The 24,423-nt window shown below is 42.1% G+C and overlaps 1 protein-coding gene across 9 annotated transcripts in view; it reads left to right on the top strand.

Moving 5' to 3' along the window:
* Positions 1 to 24,423, top strand: part of LOC109937392 (corticotropin-releasing factor receptor 1-like) — a 303,154-nt gene that overhangs the window by 225,632 nt on the left and 53,099 nt on the right. For all 9 annotated transcript variants that reach the window (XM_048614771.1, XM_048614775.1, XM_048614777.1 and 6 more), the window contains 2 exons: positions 11,874 to 11,946; positions 22,642 to 22,727. In XM_048614771.1, coding sequence (XP_048470728.1) covers positions 11,874 to 11,946; positions 22,642 to 22,727 — 159 coding nt within the window. The remainder of the gene's footprint in view (positions 1 to 11,873; positions 11,947 to 22,641; positions 22,728 to 24,423) is intronic.

The raw sequence follows: 24,423 nt of genomic DNA, 5'->3' as shown, positions 1-24,423 counted from the left end.
GTTCCTGACCCGAAACGTCAGCTTTCCTGCTCCTCTGATGCTGCCTGGTCTGCTGTGTTCCTCCAGCTCCACACTGTGTTATATCTGACTCCAGCATTGGCAGTTCCTACTATCTCTAAAGGAAAGAAGAACTTAGAATAACAACTCTATTGGAAAACTTGACCGAATACTAGGTACAGTAATTATAACTAATTAACTGTTTCAATATAGTGATAATCCATAAACACACCCCTTGGCAAAAAGGCAAATTCAGAAAAATAGATTTGTCTCAAAACAGTAGATAGAAGCCCCAGTTTCTCACTGTATCCGAGAGAGGGAAAATATAGCTTCTACTTCTTCAAAACTCTAGAAGCTTCTCCCCTGTTGAGACTGTAACAGCAAGTGCTTAAAGCTAAACCTAAAAACTAAAGAAAAACTAGGAATCCTGGTTCTCTATGTTGCCTCCCGGGTGCCAGGGTCCGTGATGTCTCGGATCGTGTCTTCAAGATCCTTAAGGGGGAGGATGAGCAACCAGCAGTCATGGTACACATCGGTACCAATGACATAGGTAGAAAAAGGACAGAGAATGTGAAAACCGAGCACAGGGAGTTAAGTTGGAAGCTGAAGTCCGGGACAAACAGGGTAGTTATCTCTGGATTACTACCAGTGCCATGTGATAACGAGGTAAGAAATAGGGAGAGAGTGCAGCTAAACACGTGGCTACAAGGCTGGTGTAGGAGGGAGGGCTTCCATTATGTGGATAGTTGGAGCACATTCTGGGGAAGGTGGGACCTGCACAGTAAGGACGTGTTGCACCTGAACCGGAAGGGCACAAATATCCTGGGAGGGAGGTTTGCTAGAGCTGTACGGGATGGTTTAAACTAGTTTGGCAGGGGGTGGGGAACCGGATTTATAAGTCAGAGGATGAGGTATTTGGCCTTCCAACAGACACAACAGGGAGTGAGGTGGTTTATAAAGAAATGCGGTCGATGAAGCGTAATTGCGGACACCGAGATGGTTTGAGGTGTGTATACTTCAATGCCAGAAGTATCAGAAATAAAGCGGATGAACTTAGAGCATGGGTCAGCACTTGGAACTACGATGTTGTGGCCATTACAGAAACTTGGGTAACTCAGGGAGAGGAATGGTTGTTGGAAGTTCCAGGATTTAGACGCTTTAAAAGAAATCGGGAGGGTGGAAAAAGAGGTGGGGGAGTGGCATTGCTAGTCAGGGCGAGTATAGCAGCTACTGAAAGGCAGTTCGAGAATGATATGTCTACAGAATCAGTTTGGGTTGAGGTCAGGAACAAAAAAGGAGCAGTCACTTTGTTGGGGTTTTTTTACAGACCCCCTAATAGTTGCAGAGAAGTAGAGGAGCAGATTTGGAGGCAGATACTGGATAGGTGCAGAAGTCACAGCGTTGTAGTCATGGGTGACTTCAACTTTCCGAGTAATGATTGGAAACATTTTAGTTGTAATAGTTTAGATGGAGCAGATTTTGTCCAGTGCGTTCAGGAAGGATTCCTGACACCGTATGTAGTTAGACCAACATGAGGAGAGGCCACTTTGGATTTGGTGCTTGGCAACGAACCGGGCCAAGTGTTAGACCTGTTGGTAGAAGAGCATTTTGGAGGTAGCGATCATAACTCTGTTTCTTTCACAATAGTCATGGATAAGAATAGGTACATACGACAGGGTAATAAAGTTTATAATTGGGGGAAAGGTAATTACAATTCAGTTAGGCAAGAACTGGGTAACCTAGGTTGGGAACAGATGCTGTCAGGGAAGAGCATCATAGAAATGTGGAGATTGTTTAAGGAATGCATACTGCATGTGCTCAATATGTTTGTCCCTAGCAGGCAGAGAAGATGCAGTCGAGTGAGGGAGCCATGGTTCTTGAGACAGGTCGAACAACTGGTTAGGAGGAAGAAGGAGGCTTATGTAAGGTTCAGGAAAAGAGGAACAGAAAAGGCTCTAGAGGGGTGCAAGTTAGCCAGGAGGGAGCTGAAGAAAGGGCTTAGGAGAGCTATAAGGGGGCATGAGAAAACCTTGGCTGATAGGATCAAGGAAAACTCCAAGGCTTTCTACACGTATGTGCAGAACAAGAGAATGACCAGAGAAAGGGTAGGGCCGATCAAGGATTGTAAAAGGAATTTGTGCACAGAGCCTAAAGAGATAGGAGAGGTCCTTAATGAATACATTTCTTCAGTATTCACAACTGAGAGGGACCTAGTTGTAGAGGAGGATGTTGTCAAACAGGCAGGTAGGCTAAAGGAGGTTGATGTTAGTAAAGAAGATGTGCTGGGAATGCTGAGGATGTTGAAGATAGTTAAGTCCCCCGGGCCTGATGGGATTTATCCAAGGATTCTATGGGAAGCGAGGGACGAGATCGCAGGGCCTTTGGTGATGATATTTTCGTCCTCACTGTCCACAGGTATAGTGCCGGAAGATTACAAAGAGGCAAACATCATTCCCTTGTTCAAAAAAGGGAACAGGGATAACCCCGGAAATTACAGGCCAGTTAGTCTTACATCAGTGATGGGCAAATTATTGGAAAGGGCTCTGAGAGACAGGATTTATGATCACTTGGAAAGGCACAGTTTGATTCGTGATAGCATGGATTTGTGAGGGGTAGATCATGCCTCACAAACCTTATTGAATTCTTTGAAGAGGTGACCAAACATGAGGATGAAGGTGGAGTAGTGGATGTGGTATACATGGATTTAAGTAAGGCGTTTGATAAGGTTCCCCATGGTAGGCTCATGCAGAAGGTAACGAGAGATGGGATCGGGGGAAATGTGGCAGATTGGATTCAGAATTGGCTGACCCTTAGAAGACAAAGGGTGGTAGTGGACGGAAAATATTCAACATGGTGCTCAGTTATGAGTGGTGTACCACAAGGATCTGTTCTGGGTTCTCTTCTATTTGTGATTTTTGTAAATGATTTGGATGAAGGAGTGGAAGGGTGGATTAGCAAGTTCGCGGACGATACGAAGGTGGGTCACATTGTGGACAATGCAGAGGGCTGTTCTAGGTTACAAAGGGCCATTGATAGAATGCAGAGCTGGGCTGAGTAGTGGCACATGGAGTTTAACCCTGAAAAGTGTGAGGTGATTCATTTTGGAAGGACAAAGCTGAAAGCAGAATACAGGGTTACCGGAAAGATTCTTGGCAGTGTGGAGGAGCAGAGGGATCTTGGGGTTCATGTCCACAGTTCCCTGAGAGCTGCCACCCAGGTGGATAGAATTGTTAAGAAGGCGTATGGTGTGTTTGCTTTCATTAATAGAAGGATTGAGTTCAAGAGCCGTGAAGTTATGCTCCAGCTATACAAAAGTCTGGTTCGGCCACATCTGAAGTATTGTGTCCAGTTCTGGTCACCTCATTACAGGAAAGATGTGGAAGCCTTAGAAAAGGTGCAGAGGAGATTTACCAGGATGTTGCCTGGAATGGAGGGAAGGTCTTACGAGGAAAGGTTGAGAGAGCTGGGGCTTTTCTCTTTAGAACGACAAAAGATGAGAGGTGACTTGATAGAGGTGTACAAAATGATCAGAGGTATAGATACAGTAGACAGCCAGAGACTTTTTCCTGGGGTGGAGGTAGCTTTTACGAGGGAACTTAGTTTTAAAGTGAAAGGAGGTAGATATCAGGGAGACGTCAGAAGTAGGTTCTTTACTCAGAGAGTGGTAGGGGCATGGAATGCATTGCCGGTCGTGGAGTCGGCCTCATTAGGGGCATTTAAGCGGCTATTAGATAGTCATATGGATGATAGTATAAGGTAGGGGTGGAGGTTAGATAGACCTTAGGTTTAGGGTAAAAGTTCGGCACAACATTGTGCCGAAGGGCCTGTACTGTGCTGTACCGTTCTATGTTCTATGTTTTAAGAGCTGGCCACACCCATCCAGGCTGCGTTTATTGTTCCAACTTTTAAAAAAAACTGTAAGGCCACACAAGCTATTTACTTTACTAGAATGCCAAGTAGACAGCTCAGCACCTATGTATTCTACCCTTGCATTTTAAAAAAAAATGGACAAAATAATCTCTTCAAACCACAGCATTGTCACTCATTGTTCAATCATTATGGCATAGCTCTTCATGCATATTCCCGATGTGGAGGTGCTGGTGTTGGACTGGAGTGGACAGGGTCGGTAGTCACATGATAACAGGTTATAGTCCAACAGGTTTATTTAAAACCACAAGCTTTCGGAGCACTACTCCTTTGTCAGGTAGAGTACCACTCCACCCTGATGAAGGACTAAAACCTGGCATCATGTGGCTTCTGACCTTGCAAATTCTCAGCAACTATTCCTAAAGTCATAGTGAAACCTTTACTGTACATCCCCCCCAAGATCCTTTTATAGGATCCCCTTTAACTTTTAACATTTAACCATGGACATTTTAACTCTTTACCCCTACCCAACCTCCACCTTGATGCCCAGCCTGAGGCATTAATCTCCAATCGTGTTCTCAGCTCTCTTAGAGGATACAAAGGATGTATCTAGGCATCCTTGTTGTTATCCGGGAGGGTAAGCTCAGGGCAGATTCTCTGCAGACAAGAACATTTCTGGAACTCCATCAGAAAGTCGCAATGTTTCATTGTCAATAAAGAAATAGAATTCTGGACCAGCATCCGTAAAATCTTCAAACTTCAGAAACTGTCCATCAAGTGATAGTTCAAGATCTGCAAACAAATAAAAAGCTATTCAGAGAAAATGATATGCTTAAGCACAAATTGGATTATGCCAATACACAATGCACAATACTAATAGTCTACGGGTTGGATGGCAAATTGGATTATCTTGCCTTGTGTGTCTTGACCTTTTTTCAAAAGATGATTCTCTTTCTACGGGTCAATTACAAGTGGATGCTTCTCTATGATAGCCTTCTATTAACTTAAACCATGCTGTTTGTTCTCTCTCTCAGTTTATTTTTGAAATACAAGATCATCACTCATTATTTGCAGTAAAATACTTCCTCAGCACAGTGAGTTCTGAATAATTTTATGAAACAGACACTTTTTCTTCCATGATGGTATCACCTGTGTCAATTGCGTGGGAAAATCGGCTTTTTCTGCACTGGGCTTTTGAAAATCTACTGTAATTTGTTATTGCATGGCTGCTAACAGCTGGACATCTGGATCAGTGGTCTCTTTTGAGATAGTTAAGGCTGTCTCATTCTTGTTTAAATTTGATTGTTCAAGCTGCTTTTGATGCTCAACTTTAAACTTAGTGTAAACGTTCTCCTTATCTAGAAGTTCTATAGTTTTGTCCTTTAGTAGCTGACTGAAAAAAATCTTAAAGTTTTATGTATTGCTGGCTGATGGGCCTGCATTGCAGCACTCAGCTGTCATTATATACAGCTCAGTCACTTCTGAATATTGAATATTGGCATAATCTAATTTGTGCTGAAGTATATCATTTTCCCCAGATAGCTTTTTATTAGCTGTTTGCACATTTCGAACTACCACTTGATGGACTATTTTTGAAGTTTGAAGATTTTCTTTAAATTTGCCAAGTTAAAGTAGATATTTATAATGTAGATATATTTATATCATGTATATTTATAATGTAGATACTTTTCTGGCCACAGGCGAAGTGCCAGATGACTGGAGGATAGCGAATGTGGTTCCTGCGTTCAAGAAGGGCAGCAGGGATAGGCCAGGTAATTACAGACCAGTTAGTCTGACGTCAGTGGTAGGGAAATCATTGAGAAAAATTCTAAGAACCAGGATTAATCAACAGTTGGAAAGGCAGGGATTGATTAGGGATAGTCAGCATGGATTTGTTAAAGGGGAGATCCTGTCTGACTAATTCAATTCAGTTTTTTGAAAAGATAACCAAACATATTGAGTGCAGTTGATGCGGTTTATATAGGCTTCAATAAGACCTTTGACAAAGTCTCATATGGAGAGCTGGTCCAAAAGGTAAGAGCCCATGGGATCTAAGACAAGTTGGCAAACTGGATCTAAAATTGGCTTCAAATGGTGGAGGGTTGCATTTGTAATTAGAAACCTGTGACCAGCAGCATGCCACAGGGATCATTGCTGAGACTCTTACTGTGTGCTATGTACATTGACAACTTGGATGTGAATGTAGAAGGTGTAATTACTAAGTTTGCAGATGTCATGAAAAATTAGTGATGTTGTTGATATTGAGGAGTATAGTCTGATCTGCTGATAAATTGGGCAGAGCAATGGCAGGTGGAATTTAATCATGATAACTCTGAGGTCATGCATTTTTGGAGGTCTAGTAAGGAAGGACTTATATAATGAATAGTAGGTCCCTGAAGAGTAGTGAGGTTCAAAGGGACCTTTGAGTACAAATCCATAGACCCCTGAGGCTGTCAGCACAAGTAAACAGGGTGGTGAATGAAATTAACTCTCAGAGGCCGGTCTCTTGTCACTAAGCCATCCCTTATTTGTACATGCATAGTTCTTGACTACAGTAGTGCCTCATATAGAGTCAGGCACCAGAGTATCATTATCACTGACACTTGACCCTTTTTATGTCTATCAGAGCTCTCTATTGGACCAGATTAACAGCCCCAGCCAGGGAACTCATATTCTGAGGTCCAGCTGGCTGACCTCATGACAATCACTACAGTGAAGAAGGCATACAATATGCTTGCCTTCATTAGCTGGGGCATTGAATATTGGAGCAGGGAAGTCCTGTTGCAATTTTATAGAGAATAGGCTACAGATGGGATACTATGTGCAGTTCTGGTCAGCATACTATCGGAAGGACTTGATTGCAATGTAGAGGGTGCAGAGGAGATTCACTAGGATGCTGCCTGGAATAGAAAGTCACAGTTATGAGGAGAGATCGGATAGGCTGGGTTTGTTTTCCCTAGATCAAAGAAGGCTGAGGGAATTATCTGATTGAGGCATACAAAATTATGAGAGACATAGATAGGTTAGGAATCTTTTTCCTGATGGCAGAAATATCTAAGCCAAAAGGGCACAGGTTAAGGTGAGGACTAAGTAGTTCAGAGGAGATCTGAGGAAAACCTTTCTCCCCAGAGGGTGGAAGAAATAAGAAATGCAGTGCCTGAGTGGATGCTGGAGGCAGATACTCTCACAACATTTCAGAAACATCAGGATGAGCACTGAAAATGCCAGGGCGTTGTAGGCTGTGGACCATGTGCAGGTAAATGGGATTAGTATAATTTGGTGTTGTTGGTCAGAATAGTTGTGGTGGACTGAAGGGCCTGTTTCTATGCTGTACGACTCAATGACTCCAGATGTTCTCTATGCATGATTGTAAAGATGTGATCATATTCTGGCAATGCATGTGGGATATCCTCCACCCTGCTTCAATATTCATGAATCTTTATTCGAGCTGTATGCATGATTAAAGATTTTTCTTCTAAGTTCTCAAAGTATTTAAAGTATTGCAGTGAATTTTCTGGATGTAGGAATGTTTGTAATTTCTCTTGTGTACATTTGGTATTGAACTGTCATAAACTCTTGTTTCCTGCTTCCCTGGCAGTGCTCAATTCTTCACAGATTTAAAGTAATTTTTTTGTTGGTGAGACAAAGTCATAGAGTCATACAGTAATACAGCATGGAAACAGGCCCTTCAGCTCAAACTGGTCCATGCTGACCATGGTGCCCGCTCAGCGAGTTCCAATTGCCCCATTTGGTCCATATCCCTCTCAAGCCCTCCCATCGATATACCTATCCAAATGTTTTCTTTTAATGTTGCAATTGTACCTGCCCCAACCACTTTTTTTGGCAGCCCATTACATATACGCACTACTCTCACCTTAAATCTACGCCCTCTAGTTTAATTCCCTATCCTTGGGAAAAAGACAATATGCATTCATCCTATCCATGCCCCTCATGATTTTAGGGAAGGAAACTGCCATCCTCACCTGGTTTGCCCTACATGTGACTCCAGACCCACAGCAATATGGTTGATTCTCAACTGCCCTCTGGGCAATTAGGGATGAGCAATAAATGCTGCCTAGCCAGCAAAGCCCTCATCCCATTAATAAATAAATTTTTAAAAAAAACATACAGTAAAAACAGCATGGTGGCTCAGTGGTTAACACTGCTGCCTCACAGTGCCAGGGGCCTGGGTTCGATTGCCCATCGGGCAACTGCCTGTGTGGAGTTTGCATACTCTCCCTGTGTCTGCGTGGGTTTCCTCCGGGCTCTCCGGTTTCCTCCCACAGTCCAAAGATGTGCAGGCTAGGTGGATTGGCCATGCTAAATTGCCCATAATGTCCAGGGATGTGTAGATTAGGTGGGTTTGGGGAATGGGTCTGGATGGGACGTTCTGAGAATTGGTGTGGACTTGTTGGGCCGAAGGGCCTGTTTCCACACTGTGTAGGGATTGTATGGATTCTATGAATTTATTAAAAATCTCCCTCATCTCCTGTGGCTCCACACAAAGACAGCCATGTTGATCTTTAAGGGGACCTATTCGCTCCCTCGCCACTCTTTTACTCTTAACATAGCTGTACAATTTCTTGGGATTATCTTTAACCTTATCTGCCAGATCCATCTCACACCCTCTTTTTGCTTTACTGATTTCCCTCTTAAGTGTGCTCCTATTCTTTTTATAGTCATCTAGAGATTTACTTGAGCCCAATAGCTTAAACCTTCTTTTGCCTTCTTTCTCCTGACCAGTGCCTCAATATCCTTCATCAGCCGGGGATCCCTAAACCTGCCAGTTTTTCCTTTCTCCCTAATAGGGACATGATCGGCCAAAGAACTTCTTCTATAAATCAAAGCTACGCAGGCATCTCCACTTCATAAAGAAGCACAATATTTATAAAGATGTACAGGGTTTCTGAAATGTTCTTCCATTATACTGAATGTGAATCTGCTCTGTTACTCTGATTTTACTGCGTCCTGTGCTCCAAAGGTGAATGTAAGATGATCTGAGAATTTTTTCTCTCAATCTTGGGTAAGCATCTGAAAGAATAAATACCTCAGTCTTTGTATCAAATTTAAAAGCCATTTTCAGCCATTAACCATTATATCTACACATCTAAACTTGTCTTGTTTGTCTGCAAAATCAGAGGATCTGAAAGCATCTGGTAGGTGTGCTATATCCCCCAAAAAGAATTTGATTTCTTCCTCAGCATTCTTAGTCTAACTCTTGCAGACTGCTGTGATCTGTTTTCTTAACTTTCTGTGCTGCCAATACAACTCAAACTGGTCTGTCTGTTTGCCTCAAGAGTATAATACTGGCCAGGCCTAGCTCCTGCCTTCAGCAGCCTCTGTTTTCTCTTACTTTTTTATCAAGCAGACTCCGAGTACTTCTTTCTTCCCTATCGCTGAAAAGATTTCCTGTAATATTTTACTCGGTGTGATCAATAACTTACATTTTACTTGAGATGCTTCTTGTTGTGAGCTTTATCTTCTTTTTTAGTCTTTTAGTGGGCTTTGTATCTCCATTGTTTGGATCCTAAGTGTGCTTTGAAGTCTGTTATTCATTCCTGTCTGTCACTGCTAAGTTTCTTTCAGTAGTTTTTCTCACACTTGTAGGTTTGTTCACCTGTAGCACTCTGCTTTCATAGAAACACAGAAACTAGAAGAAGGAGCAGGCTATTCGGCCCTTCAAGCCTGCTCCACCATTCAACATGATCATGGCTAATCCTTTGTCATATTCCTGCTTTCTCCCCATTTCCCTTATGCCTTTAAAAACTAAAAATGTATCTATTTCTTTCTTAAATATATTCAGTGTTTTAGTCTCCACAGCCTTCTGTCAAAGAGAATTTTAAGAGTTCACTACCCTTTGAGTGAAGTCATTTTTTTCCTCATCTCAGTCCTAAATGATCTGTCCCATATCCTGAGACTATGTCTCCTGATTCTAGATTTCCCAACCAGGGTAAATATCCTCGATGCATCTAGTCTGTCCAATCTGTTAAAATATTATATGCTTCAATCAGATACCCGCTCATTCTTCTAGCCTCCAGTGCATATAAGCCCAGTTGAACCAATCCCTCCTCATAGGACAGTCCTGCCATTCCAAGGATCAGCCTAGTGAACCTCTGCTGAACTTCCTCTATGGCAAGTATGTCCTTTCTTATGGAGGGGGCCAAACCTTCATATAATACGCCAGGTGTGGTTTCACTAACGCCCTGTATAACTGCAGTAAAACATCCCTACTTCTGAACTAAAGCCTTCTTGCAATGAAGATCAGTATACCATTTGCCTTCCAAATTGCTTGCTGCATCCACCTGTCTACTTTCATTAACTGGTATACAAGGACACTCGGATCCCTTTATGTATCCACACTTCCCAATATATCACTATTTGAATTATACTTTTCCTCTCTGCTTCTCACACCTTAGTGTGCAGCTTCACATTTAGCCACATTGTACTGCATCTGCCATTTGTTTTTCCACTGACTCAACTTGTTTGAATCACCTGTTTCTGGGTCTCACTTCAGGCAGTTTGTGCTGTTTGTCTTTTATTCCATGGATCTTATAGTTCATAGAATCCCTACAGTGTGGAAGAAGGCCATTCAGTCCATCGTGTCCACACCGACGCTCCGAAGAGGAGGGTCCCTGGCACCGTGAGGTGGCAGTGCTAGCCACTGAACCACCATGCCACCCATCTGGTCACCATTGTCACTGTTTAGTAAGGTCAGATCAGGAGTATGAACATTAAGATGTTTTATCGATCTTAACTATATACAAGGGATAGTAAGATCGCCTATCAGAAACCCTGGTTCTCTCTGATTTTGTCATTAGGCATAGCTTATTATGCAATATTCAGTAGCTATTTGTGGACAAAGTCAGAAGTCACATGACACCAGGTTATAGTCCAACAGATTTATTTGAAATCACAAGCTTTCGGCGCCTGCTCCTTCGTCAGGTGAAGTGGGTCTGAAGCCTGTGATTTTAAACAAACCTGCCTGGACCATTACCTGGTGTTGTGAGACTTTTGACTTTGTCCACCTCTGTCCAACACCGGCAACTCTACATCATAGCCATTTGAGGAGAGAGGTTGTAGTTACAGTTGTTGTGGACCAGACCAAACCACCTTCAAAAATATCACGGAAATAGCCTGGACCCTAACTTTAAATCTTATTTGAAGGCAAATGTAAGGTACTCTGTTCCAGATATAATTAGATTGGATACACTGATTTGGCTTTAAGCAAAACACTATTTATTCTTACGCTATCATTAAAATACAAACAAAAGAAAGAAGAATTGGTATGATTAACTCTATTGGAAAACTTAATGAAATAATAGATTCTTCAACTCCTAAACAACAACTGTTCCAATATAGTAACACCCCAGAAACACTGCAAAGGCAAATTCAATAAAATAGATTGTCTCATTTGTGATTCTGATAGCAAAGAGAGAAAATTCTGGTAGAAAGAGAGACAGCTTCCACAGCCAACTTCAAAACCCCAACAACTGCTAAAAACTAAACTAAAATCCCAGTTCTGTGGAATCCTGACTTCACCCATTCATGCTGCTTCTATAGTTTCAACTTTTAAAAAAAACCCAAGGCATCACAAAAACAAAGTTGCTGGGAAAGCTCAGCAGGTCTGACAGCATCTGTGAAGGAGAAAACAGAGTTAACGTTTCGGGTCCAGTGATGTTAACTTTGTTTTCTCCTTCACAGGTGCTGCCAGATCTGCTGAGCTTTTCCAGCAACTTTGTTTTTGTTCCTGATTTACAGTATCCGCAGTTCTTTTGGTTTTTATTTAGTATTTAACTCAAGGCATCACAAGCTGTTTACTTTATTGGCTTGAAACAGATCACTCAGCACTTATGTCTCAACCTCTTTATTAAAAAAAGGGACAGAATACACCTCTTAATGCAATAGTACCATCATACAGTGAGCAGATAAACCAGGGAGCTAAATGCTGAAGGTGAGCAAGTCAGTTTGGTTTTGTTCACTTCTGTCACAATTTATTTGTTTGACTGTAGGTGCTGGTTTGGTAAGCGGTCACGAAAACACATTGACTACATCTACCAAGGCCCAGTGATTTTGGTGTTACTGGTAAGTGTATATATGTAGCGAAACACTACAGTGATAATGGAGAAAGAAGCACTTTGATCCAATCAGTTCATGTCGAAATTAAGTTACTTTAAAACAAAGCAAAATATTATTGGTTCTGAAGATCCAAACTAGGAATAGAAGCTGCTGGAGAAACTCAGCAGCTGAGACAGCATCTGTGGAGAGAAGGAATTAACATTTCAGGTCATTGACTGAACAGTTTCTGTCTCTCCACTTCTCTCCACAGATGCTCCCTGACTTGCTGAGTTTTTCTAGCAATTTTTGTTCTTTTTAATTTGGTACAAAGCCATCACTTGGTGGTGTGAAAACAGTGACATTCTCATTCCCAAAATTCAGAGGAGGGCTGGTGAGCGAACAAACATTTGCACTTATATAGCTCTTTTCCAGAAATTTGGTGATTTTGAAGTACTTTCAAGCCAATGACAAACTTTTGAAGTGCTGTCAATGTTGTCAAATGCATATAGTGCCTTGTAGTCTTGACTCTGAAGTCAGAGATTCTGGCTACAAGTCCTACTTGAGAGCTCAAGCACAAAAATCAAGGCTGTTGCTCTGTGACACTATGGAGCAACTGTGTGACTCTGTCAGAGATGCCAGCTTTTGGGCAGGATGTTAAACCGAGACAAACACACAGAAACTCAGTAGGTCTGGCAACATCTGTGGAGAGAGGAACAGAATTAATGTTTTCAAGTCCAGTATGACTCTTCCTCAGAACAAAGTCATACTAGACGCAATATTAACTCTGTTTCTCTCTCTGCAGATGCTGCTGTATCTGCTGAGTTTCTCCAGTGTTCTGTGTTTGTTTAAGGTTTCCAGTATCTGCAGTATTGTGCTTTTATTCAAGTTTTGACCTATTGTCCTGCCAAGTCAGGTAGATATAAACAATGGGGCTACTTTGAAGAGGAGTTTTCTCTGTTCTCCTGCCTGATTAACTTGATAACAACACACTATTCAGCCAATCTCACAATATTGTTTTTGGGAGTTGGCTGCCATATTTTCTGTATTATAACAACAAATACATTCCAGTTGTCATTAATAATAGGAAGACTATAGAACTAATCAAACACCTCCCTGTCTTGCAGAAATGTCTCTTAAAGATTTACCATCAAAGAGGAGGTTCAGGACAGAATCTATTATGTTAGTGCAACCTTTCAAAAATTGAGCAACAGAGTCTTCGATGAGATAGGTCTCCTAGGGGAACAAGGGGTTGAGTTTCCAATGATGTTGGATCACTGAAGAAATGCACCTTTGTTTGCTGGGGAATTTCCACCAATACTGTCTCAGCAGGATACTCACAGTCGAATGGGAAGCAGGCGAACAAACCCACATCACCGAAAACCAGTATCACAACCACATAATACTGAACTTCTACGGTAATCAGATTCTGAAGCTAATCCTCTTTTCACAATTTAAATGGGAGCAGGGAAAGTGTTTCAAGGATATTCTGAAGGCCTCATTGAAAAGGAGACAAATTGACATCAATGAATGGGAGGAACTTGCTAACTGCACAATGTGGTGATGGCTCATCCAACATGACCAGAAACTGACCACATAAACTGTTATGGAGAAGCTATAGAAGGGAAGGAAAAAGAGCACACCCTTGACTTGAGGTCCTCGTACTTCAGTACAACTCCCATCTCTTTGTGCCTAAAGATGTATAGGTTTAGAATTGGCTAGCTGAGATACTTGAGGACAGAAATCATGCATTTAAGCAGATGTTATCCTTCTTTGGATTTGTAGGTGACAGTGACATTGCAAACTGTCAAGTGTTTGAGACATTTCATAGTCTTGAAAAATATTAACCACAAAAATTTTCATCTTATTTTAGTCCGGAACAGCCCAGCTTTACTCTAGATCTAACCTAGCCGATAACAGACTTGGACTATTTGATACAATAGTATAGAGGAATCCTTACTTTATCTCTAACCCTTTAATCCAGCCCTTTAGAGTCACCACTAATGACTCCGTTACTGTCACAGTAAAGCAGGGAAACTGTGATGAGCTGGACTGAAATCGCAGGATGCCATACCTGAGAATGAGGTCATTAACCACCTGAATTAACAAAAGTCTCAATTGAATCAGATACAGGTGCTTATTAGCAGTAGGGAGCTGAGTTTTATCTACTTCTAGTGCCACAAAACTGGTGGAATCACAAGATCTGAGTTCATTCATTTCTGCTATTTCTTTGTGCACGTGGAATGGTGTATTCGTTATCCCTGATATACACTGTCAGAACTAATAAATAATTAACATATCAATCTGTCCCTGGGAGACCTTCACAATGGACTTGTCCTAATCAATTCATTGAATCAGGTAGAACAGAGTGTCTCCAGGAAATCCCATACTGCTCTTGGAGGGAGACCTCTGCCTTAGATTAGATGGGGATGGAGTGGGGGGAGATATCAGCCCAGTATCCAGGGATTTCACCAGCTGCTGAGCTGCTGACAGTTTCTCTCTTTTCAGAATTTCACCAGTTGTAATACTCTCCTTACTCCTCATTCAAAATACTTTATTTCTATTGCCAACTCAAGGGTTGTGAAAGTTTTCTTGCAGGACATTGTTATGATTTTGTCTCCCATGGCTTTTGTTCTAAGCAACTTCTTATTTTGGTAACCAGCATCAATCGCCATCTCAACTTTTCCTGCCCTCTTTCTTCTCAATTCACGGCCCCCTTATCTTGGATAAAGTCACAGAAGTATACAGCATGGAAGCATGCACTTCGGCCCATGCTGACCAGGTTTTGTAAACTAAACGTTTGCCTGCATTTGGCCCATATCCCTCTAACCTTTCCTATCCATGTACCTGTCCAAATGTCTTTTAAATGTTGTAACAATACTTGCCTCCACACTTCCTCTGGCAGTTGTTCCATATACGCATTGCTCTTTGTTTGGAAAAGTTGCCCCTCAGGTCCCTTTTAAATCTTTCCTCTCTCACCTTAAACCTATGCCGTCTAGTTTTTGACTTCCTACGCTGAGGAAAAATCCTTAGCTATTCACCTTATTTATGCCCCTCGTGATTTTATAACCTCAATAAGATCACCACTCAGCTTTCTACGTTCCAGGGAAAATGTCCCAGCATATCCAATCTCTTCTTATAACTCAAACCTTCCATTTTTGGTAACATCCTCGGTAAATCTTTTTTGCACCCTTACCAGTTCAATCACATTCTGCAGCAGGGTCGCTAGAATTGTCCGCAGTACTTCAAATGTGGTCTTACCAATTTCTGAACGACGAAGGCAAACTTGGCACCTGTGACTCTACTTTTAAGGAGCTAGGTACCTGCATCCCTAGGTCTCTCTGTTTGACAACAGTCCAAGGGCCCCTACCATTAGCTGTGTATGTCTTGCCCTGGTTTTCCTTACCAAAATGCAACACCTCACGTTTATCTGAATTCTACTCCAGCTATCTTGCCTCACCCCACTGGCCCAGTTGATCAAGATCCTGTTATACACTTAGATGACCTTTATTTTCCAATATACCACCAATTTTAGTGTCATCCCCAAACTTACCAACCATGCCCCCTATCTTCTCATTCAAATTGTTTATATAAATGACAAACAGTAGTAGTACTGATTCTTGTGGCACATTGCTGACCACAGGCCTCCAATCTGAAAAACAATCTTCTACCACCACCTTCTGTCTCCTACCGTCAAGCCAATTTTGTATCCATTTGGGGACTGGCAATTTCTTCCCTAGCTTCCACAATGTCCTGGGGCAAACTTGATCAGGTTCCAGGGATTTGTCTATTTCCAGCACCACCTCTTTTGTAACGTGGATTATTTTCAGACATCACTATTTACTTCCCTGCGTTCCCTAGCTTCCATGTCTTTCTCCATGGTAAATACTAATGACAAATATTACTAAGAACCTCCTGTCGCTCCACACATAGATGACCTTATTGATCTTTATGATCTTTAAAGGGCTCTATTCTCTCCCTACTTTCTCTTTTGCCGTTAATATACTTGTAGAATCTCTTTGTTTTTTTTTTACCTTATCTGTTAAAGCTGTTGTCCTGTTTCTTCCCTCCTGATTTCCCTCTCAAGTGTACTCCTACACCCTCTATACTCTTCCAAGGTATTCAGTAGATCCCAGCTGCCTATACTTGAGAAGTGCCTCCTTCATTTTCTTGACCTGAGACTCAATATCTCTCCTCCTGTCAACATTGCATTTCACACTAACAGGAACATGCTGGCCCTGAACTCTGATTATCTCATTATTGAAAGCCTCCCACCTTCCAGATATTCATTTCCCTACGAACAGCCTCCCCCAATAAACTTTATAAAGTTCTTGTCTAAATTGGCTTTGCTCCAGTTTAAAACTTTAACTTGTGGATGAAACTTATCCTTTTCCGTAACTATTTAAAACTAGTAGAATTATGGTCGCTGGTCCCAAAGTGCTCTCCCACTAACACCTCAGTCACTTGCCCTGCGTTATTTCCCAATATATATCTTGTGCTTAGGGGGGAAGAAAAAAAGAGAAAATAAAGGTGCTATTCAGACCTGGAAAAAATGCTAAAGTTGCCCTAAAGAAAAAGAAGCATCCTTAGAAGGCTCTCTTGTGGAGCGGAACGAAAAATCTCTCATCCAAGCCATTTCTCCTTCATTCCCTAATGTCCAAGGAATGAGTATCATGAATAACCGCTATAACAATTCATCGCCAGATCTGGCTGGACCATGTGGAACGCTATCTAGATTTATTCATTTATAAGTGCAAAAAGCTCATGGACTGCTTAGTCTCAATCTTAGTGACAATCCGATCAGCTGTCCCTACGGTTCCCTCCATTCCTTAACCTAGCAGGCCCATCTTCCTTTTGAGATCAATCCTTGCCCTCAAACTCCATTTCCCCGAGTTTGTTTAGAATCCTCTCACACAACAATTCTAAACTCATCTTGTACATGCGATAACATACTGTGGAGCTGGAGGAACACAGCAGGCCAGGCAGCATCAGAGGAACAGGAAAGCTGACGTTTTGGGTCAGGACCCTTCTTCAGAAATGGGGGAGGGGGATGGGAGCTCTGAAATAAATAGAGAGCTGGGGTGGTGCTGGGGAAGGTAGGTGGGACGGTGATGGGTGAGTGCAGGTAGGCAGTGGTGGGGATTGGTCAGTGAGGTGGGAGGAGTGGATAGGTGGGAGAGAAGATGGACAGGTCAAAGAGGCGGGGATGAGAAGGAGGGTTGGTCTTGGGGTGAGGTCGGGGGGTGGGGAGATTTTGAAACTAGTAAAGTCCATGCAACCTACCTCCTGCTTCCTCAATATTAGTCCACTTCAGCTACCGACCATGCAACCTCTCTGCCCATCTACCAGGTAAATTGGCTTATGAACAGGTTTCTTTGCCCTTCAGGTAGCACCATTCCATTCTTCAAATCTGCTATCCTCAACTGTTTTCTGAAAAAACCTACCCTTGACCCCTGTGACAGTGGGGAGGCACTATCACTGGACTAGTAATCCAGAATAATTGTTCTGGGGCTATGGGTTAGAAATCCACCTAGACTGATGGTGAAATTAGAATTCAACAAACATTTGGAATTAAAAGTTGGCTTCATGGCAACCACTGCAACTATTATCAATTGTCATAAAAATCCACTAGCTTCACTAATATCCTGAAGGAAGAAAATCTTCCATCTTAATAAAAACCAAAAGAACTGCAGATGCTGTAAATCAGGAACAAAAACAGAAGTTGCTGGAAAAGCTGAGCAGATCTGGCAGCATTAACTCTGATTTTCTCTTCACTAATGTTTCGGGTCCGGTGACCGTTCCCCAGAACTTTCTGAGGAACTAGTTCTGACAAAGGGTCACTGGACCCAAAAGGTTAACTCTGACTTTTTCTTCAGAGATGCTACCAGATCTGCTGAGCTTTCCCAGCAACTTCTGTTTTTATTCCAATCTTCCAACTTACCTGGTTTTGTCAGGTTAAGATAATATGGGTCAGTCTTAACTGCCTCTCAAGCCACTCAGTTGTGTTAAACTGCTATGAAGTCTAAACAAAGGAACAAAACAAGCTGGAACACCGGACATTGACTTAGACTCTGGAAACAATGACCACAAACACTGCTCTGTCGATCCCACAATGTCTTTCTTACTTATAACTGTGGGTTTGTTTCAATTTTGGAGAGCTGTCCAACAGATTAATCAAGCAACAGCCAGACACACTGTTGCCTGAAAAGGAGTACCTGAGCTTTTTAGTCAGGGAGAGAGGGAGTATGTGTGTGTGTGTTTGAAAGAGAGGGAGTGCATGTGTGTGTGAGAGAGAGGGGGAGTGTGTGTGTGTGTGCATGTGTGTGAGAGAGAGAGGAGGAATGTGTGTGTGTGTGAGAGAGTGTATAGTCTGGTGGGGTCACCTGTACTGTGACATGAACCCATGATCCCGGTTGAGGCCGCCCTTATGGTTATGGAACTTGGCTATCAGCCTCTGCTTGTTGACTCTGCGTTGTTGTGTCACCTGAAGTCTGCCTTGGAGGACGTTTGCCCAAAGATCCAAGGCTGAATGCACTTGATCACTGAAGTGTTCCCCCAGTGGGATGGAACATCCCTGTCTGGCGATTGTTGCGCGGTGTCAATTTATCCGTTGTCGTAGCATGTGCTTGGTTTCGCCAATATACCATGCCTCAGGGCATCCTTGCCTGCAGTGTATGAGATAGACAACATTGGCCGAGTCACATGAGTATCTGCTGTGTACGTGGTTTTACCACGTGTGATGGTAGTGTCCATGTCGAAGATCTGACATGTCTTGCAGAGGTTGCCATGACACAGTTGTATAGCACTGTGGCCAATATTGTCCTGAAGGTTGGATAGTTTGCTGCGAAAAATGGCCTGCTTAAGGTTTGGCGGTTGTTTGAAGGTGAGAAGTAGAGGCATAGGAAATATCTTAGCGAAGTACTCATTGTCATCGATAATGTGTTGAAGGCTGCGAAGAACATGGCGCAGCTTCTCCGCTCGTGGGAAGTATTGGATGACGAAGGGTACTCTATCGGACGTATCCCGTGTCTGTCTTCTGAGGAGGTCATTTCGGTTTTTCGCTGTGGCACGTTGGAACTGGTGATTGATGAGTTAGACATCGTATCCTGTTCCTATGAGGGCGTCCTTCAACACCTTAAGGTGCCCTTTACGTTCCTCCTCATCTGAACAGATCCTGTGTATGCGTAGGGCTTGTCTGTAGGGGATGGTTGTTTAGAGTGGAAGCTAGAGAAGTGCAGAATTGTGAGGGTATCCATAGACCTCTAGTACAGTGAGGTATTGAGGTATCTGTCTCTAATGGAGATGCCTGTGTCCAACACGCATCTCCCATACACACACACACCCCACACACTCTCTCTCTCTGTCTCTCTCTCTGTCTCCCCTGTCACTCTCATACATGCAAGCATGCACATGCACTCTCTCTCTCCCGCACGCATACGCGCGCGCGTGCACACACGCACATGTTAATCTATGGGGTGAATTTGTATTTGCAGATACGTTCTATTTTGTTCAAAAAGCACACAATTTTTATACATTCAGCCAATGTAGCATTTTATATATTCCTACTTTAGGAAAAAAATCAGTCTCCCTCCAAACCAAAACACAAACAGATTCTAAATAAGGCCTCACACCTAACATGCATTGTCTGACCTAAAATGTCACCTCTTCTTTACACTGATAAAACCTTTAGTTCTCTTAGGGCAGTGACTTGGAAGGAATTTCATGATTTACATAAAAATATTAATCAATTAAAACCTTCTAACTTACTAAAGATTTAACAGCATCTTAGGTTTGTTTAATACATCCTCATCAGTGGTGTTACCCTTTAATCTTTTACTTCTAAATTCTGATAACACCTCTCTCACTAACACTTGAAGAAGGAATGAGACTCCGAAAGCTTGTGTTTTCAAATAAACCTGTTGGACTATAACCTGGTGTCATGTGATTTCTGACCTTGCCTCTAAATCATCAAACTGCTTCTCTGATATGCAGTACTGATGAGCAGAAATTTGCTCCACATAAATATTGGAACAACTGAAATGATTTATTTGAGTCTCCACCTCAAACCTGCTCTCGAATGACGGACACTGTCTTTCTCCCTGGCCAATAACTGATAGTAAATCAAAGTATTCACCATCCTAAGATCTCACTTGACCCCCAAACTGAGCTTTTGCCTGCATATTTATAGCCTTCACTAAGACTGCCTATTTTCACCTCCATGACTTTGTCCAAACTTGTTTGTGTCTCACCTCAACTCCAGCAGAAACCTTACTTTGTGCTTTTATACCTCTAGATTTCACTGTACTATATTGCTTCTAGATTAAACCATGCCCTAGTTTTAAAATTTTTATCCATTTTAAAATTCCTCATGGCTTTGCTTCCCCCACTTCTGTAATTTCCTCAAGCACCACAATCCTTCAAGAAAATAGTCCTCTTCCAAATTTTACCCTTGCACAATTCTCATTTTGATTTACTGCTTTCGGCTGCTTGAGACAGTAAAATCTGTAATTCCTTCACTAAGTCTCTCCACCTGTCAGATCGCCTTCAATTTTCATCTTTTAAAAACTGTCATTTTATCCAAGTTTTGGTTATCAGTCTTAGCATTTCTTGATGTTGCTCAGTGTCAAATTTTGTTTTATAAAATTCTCCCTTGAAGTATTTTGAGGCAGCCTATTGTATTAAATGTGCTATATAAATAGAAATTGTTGTTGAAATGAATCATGGTGGTGATTTCATAAATATTCAGCCCTCACTCCCTTGCTCAAGGACATTTAATATGTTTGAGGCATAACTCACATTCCTTGATGTGAATTTTTTTAAATAATTCGATACTTTGCGTAGGCTTCAGAATATGCATTATTCATGCTATGTGCAGTATCATAGACTAAATCCAATGACAGAAACTCAATAGATTTCATTCCCACATTATTTGTAAATTCCGGATTTCTCAGTGTGCTAGTGCCTGGAATTTGAATTTGTGATATGAGTCCAGGACAACTTAATCACTCCTGCTACAGTTTGATCCACCCAGGTGATTGACTTTGCTGACTCAAGGAGGAAGGAAGCCTGATGTGATAGGAATCCACAGAACTTGTCATTATTGCCAGTGGCTTCTCATTGTCCAAAAATGTCTTGATCATTTGTAGTCTAATTGAATGAAGAAAACGGCAGCACAGTGGCTCAGTGGTTAGCACTGCTGCCTCACAGCACCAGGGACACGGGTTCGACTGTCTGTGTGGAGTTTGCACATTCTCCCCATGTCTGCGTGGGTTTCCTCCAGGTGCTCCAGTTTCCTCCCACAGTCCAAAGATGTGCAGGCTAGGTGGATTGGCCATGCTAAATTGCCCATGGTGTTCAGGGATGTGTAGATTAGGTAGGTTACAGGGGGATGGGTCTGGGTGGGATGCTCTGAGGGTCGGTGTGGGTCACTGGACCTGAAACGTTAACTCTGTTTTTACCTTCGTAGATTCTGCCTGAGCTTTTCCAGCAACTTTGTTTTTTGTCCTGATTTACAGCATCCGCACTTCTTTCAGTTTTTATTCAGAATTAAATTTGTTGTTTCTAAATAAATGCTCAGCAAAGATAAAGTTAAAAATGTTTCATTTATGAAAATATTTTGAGCTTTTAAACAAAAAGGACACTTTGTAAAGGCACTGGGTACAATAGCAGCAATTTGCACTTACAGCGATCAGAGAGTTCAGATGGAACCATGCAATATGGAGAACTTTCAGGGAGAGACCACATGACCCACTTTGTGAGTGAGATAAGGATATTGTATTTTGGCGTTCTGTGAGATTGGATTTAGCCTGCCTGAATAGCAACAGCCCATTTCTCCTTCTCTGCAACTACTCTCCTTAAAGTGTGTGAGCTGAGGATTCCTGGAGAGGATTTATTGAAATGTACCCTACCATTTGAAGCAAGGGGAATTCAGCTATCTACAGTTGTTCTAGGAAAAGACAGCAGTACAACCAGCAGGGGTGTAGATTACCTTAAGAATCAGAACACATCAGAATTAGAATAATCCATGATTTATCCTTTTTTAATGAGTTGAACAATTAATTGGCCAGAATACTTTAAAATGAAAACTGCAGATTTTTTTGTTTGTCCTTAGACATGTGAGTGCATGTGTTCATTCTATTTCAAAAGGGTAGATACATAAAATTGCATTAACTGTTTTTCAATAATCTTTGCATCTGTTTATGCAAATTTGTTTTTGGTGATAAACCAATTATTTGTTGCTGACGAAAGGATTGTTGTTAATACTGAACCTGATGCAGTCGGAGACCTATATAATTGGTTATATCACCATCCTGGTTACATTTAAAATTTGCTGTAACCATTGGAGGAGTGGAACTAGAAAATACCCCAAACCTCAGTCATAAAAGGATGATGTTCAAAGATTCTGTCTATCTTGTCAGGTGTTTGATATTTTGGGGAGTGTGTTCCCAGAGAAGGGTTTGTGCATTTGGCAGGAGTTGTCATTGAGCAGCCGACCAGGTGTCACATCTTGGGGTTGGAGGGTTGACCTAATTTTCCATCAAATCTTCCAATTAACAACAGAAGAGCAGTATTTTCTATAAAATGTATTTATGGAGCTGGAGGGCAGAAAGCCTGTTGATAGGCTCCCCTGGTTGTATGGCATGAATGGACTTTGTGACTTCTTTCAAAAAGTTTCCCTTTTTATTGCAGCTTCTTAAGGGGTCTTTAATTCTTTTTCATTCTCAGATTAACTTCATCTTTCTTTTTAACATTGTGAGGATCTTGATGACAAAACTACGTGCATCCACTACCTCCGAAACCATGCAGTACAGGTAAATGGCTAAAAAGCAACTTTTTCATGGGGAAACAGAAAACAGAGTCCTGGGCAATGTTCCTTTTAACTCTGAAAGTTGCAGCTCAACTGTACAAAATCAGTCTTGTTAAGTTCCTCCGACTTATAAGGGGCTACATATTTGAATAAATCACCCACAACATCGAAAACAAATAGAAGGTTTATTGTGTTTAGGGAAATACAAAATATGAAAATAAATCCTATCAGCACAACAGTAGTGGGCACAGTAGTGTCAGATTTTTTTGTGTCCATGTCTGTCAGTCCATGAGAAAGATATATGTGGAGTCTGCATCATTATCAGTAGTCATGTCAGCATCTGTAATGGTGACAGTGTCATTTTGAATTTGAGAATAGAATTTAATGCCTCCTTCCACCATTAGTTTGGTGGTAGGGGACAATTTACTGGGTGAACAATTTCCTGAGCAAGATGGATAAAGGAGAACCTGCAAAAGTGGTTCAATTGGATTTCAAAAAGGCATTTAAGAAAGTGCCACATCAAAGGTTACTTCCCAAAGTAAGCATTCATGTCTAGGGAGTTACACATCTGTATAAGGGGAGGATTGCTTAACCAACAGGAAGCAATCCCCAGCTATTTGACTACAGAATCCATCATAACTGGATTAACAGTCCTGCAATAATACCACTAGGCCTTCACCCAAAATTTTTTTTTAAAATTATTTAACCTTTTTTTAAGCAACCTGTTCTGACATGTTATTACGCACATCTGGAGCAGGTGAGACTTGAACCCAGCCCTCTCAGTCCAGGGATAGGGATTGTACCACTATGCCACAAGAGGGTGTACATCATTTAGATCAGTAAAGATGGCAGGGATGCTTGGAAAGCTTGCGATGTGTATGACATGTAAAACATGAGAGATTTTGGATCCAAAGTCACATCTGCATGAAGTGCCAGAAGGTAGCAGCCCTCGAGCAACATTTGGCTGATTTGGAGCAGTGACTCTCTTCATTGCACACCATAAAAGAAGGAGAAAGGTTTCTAGAACAGTTGTACAAGATAGTGGTCATTCCACATTCCACATCAGCCAGCAAGGAGGAGTGTGGAGATGGCAGGTGAGTGGGTGACCATTTTCCAAAAGGAAAGAAGACAGCAGATCCAGGAAACCCAGGACTCCTTGGAGCTAACAGGTATGAAATTTTAAATGCCTGTTTAGTGAGCAACACAACTGACATCAGGTGTTTCAATTCCTCCCACTTCCTACAGACAAAGGGGGTAGCCATGGATACCTGCATGGGCCCAAGCTATGCCTGCCTCTTTGTAGGTTACGTGGAACAATCCCTCTTCTGTACCTACACCGGCCCTAAACCCCACCTCTTCCTCCATTACATTGATGACTGTATTGGCGCCGCCCCGTGCTCCCACGAGGAGCTCGAACAGTTCATCCACTTCACTAACACCTTCCACCCCAACCTTAAGTTTACCTGGACCATCTCTAACACCTCACTCCCCTTCCTGGACCTCTCTGTCTCCATATCGGGCAACCACCTAGAAACCGATATTCATTTCAAGCCCACCGATTCCCACAGCTACCTAGAATACTCCTCCTCCCACCCACCTTCCTGCAAAAATGCTATCCCCTATTCCCAATTCCTTCGCCTCCGCCGCATCTGCTCCCAGGATGAGGCATTCCACTCCCGTACATCTCAGTTGTCCTCGTT

This window comes from Rhincodon typus, chromosome 30, assembly GCF_021869965.1.
Source record: "Rhincodon typus isolate 14 chromosome 30, sRhiTyp1.1, whole genome shotgun sequence".
NCBI lineage: Eukaryota > Metazoa > Chordata > Chondrichthyes > Orectolobiformes > Rhincodontidae > Rhincodon > Rhincodon typus.
This window is presented reverse-complemented; position numbering and strand designations above follow the sequence as displayed.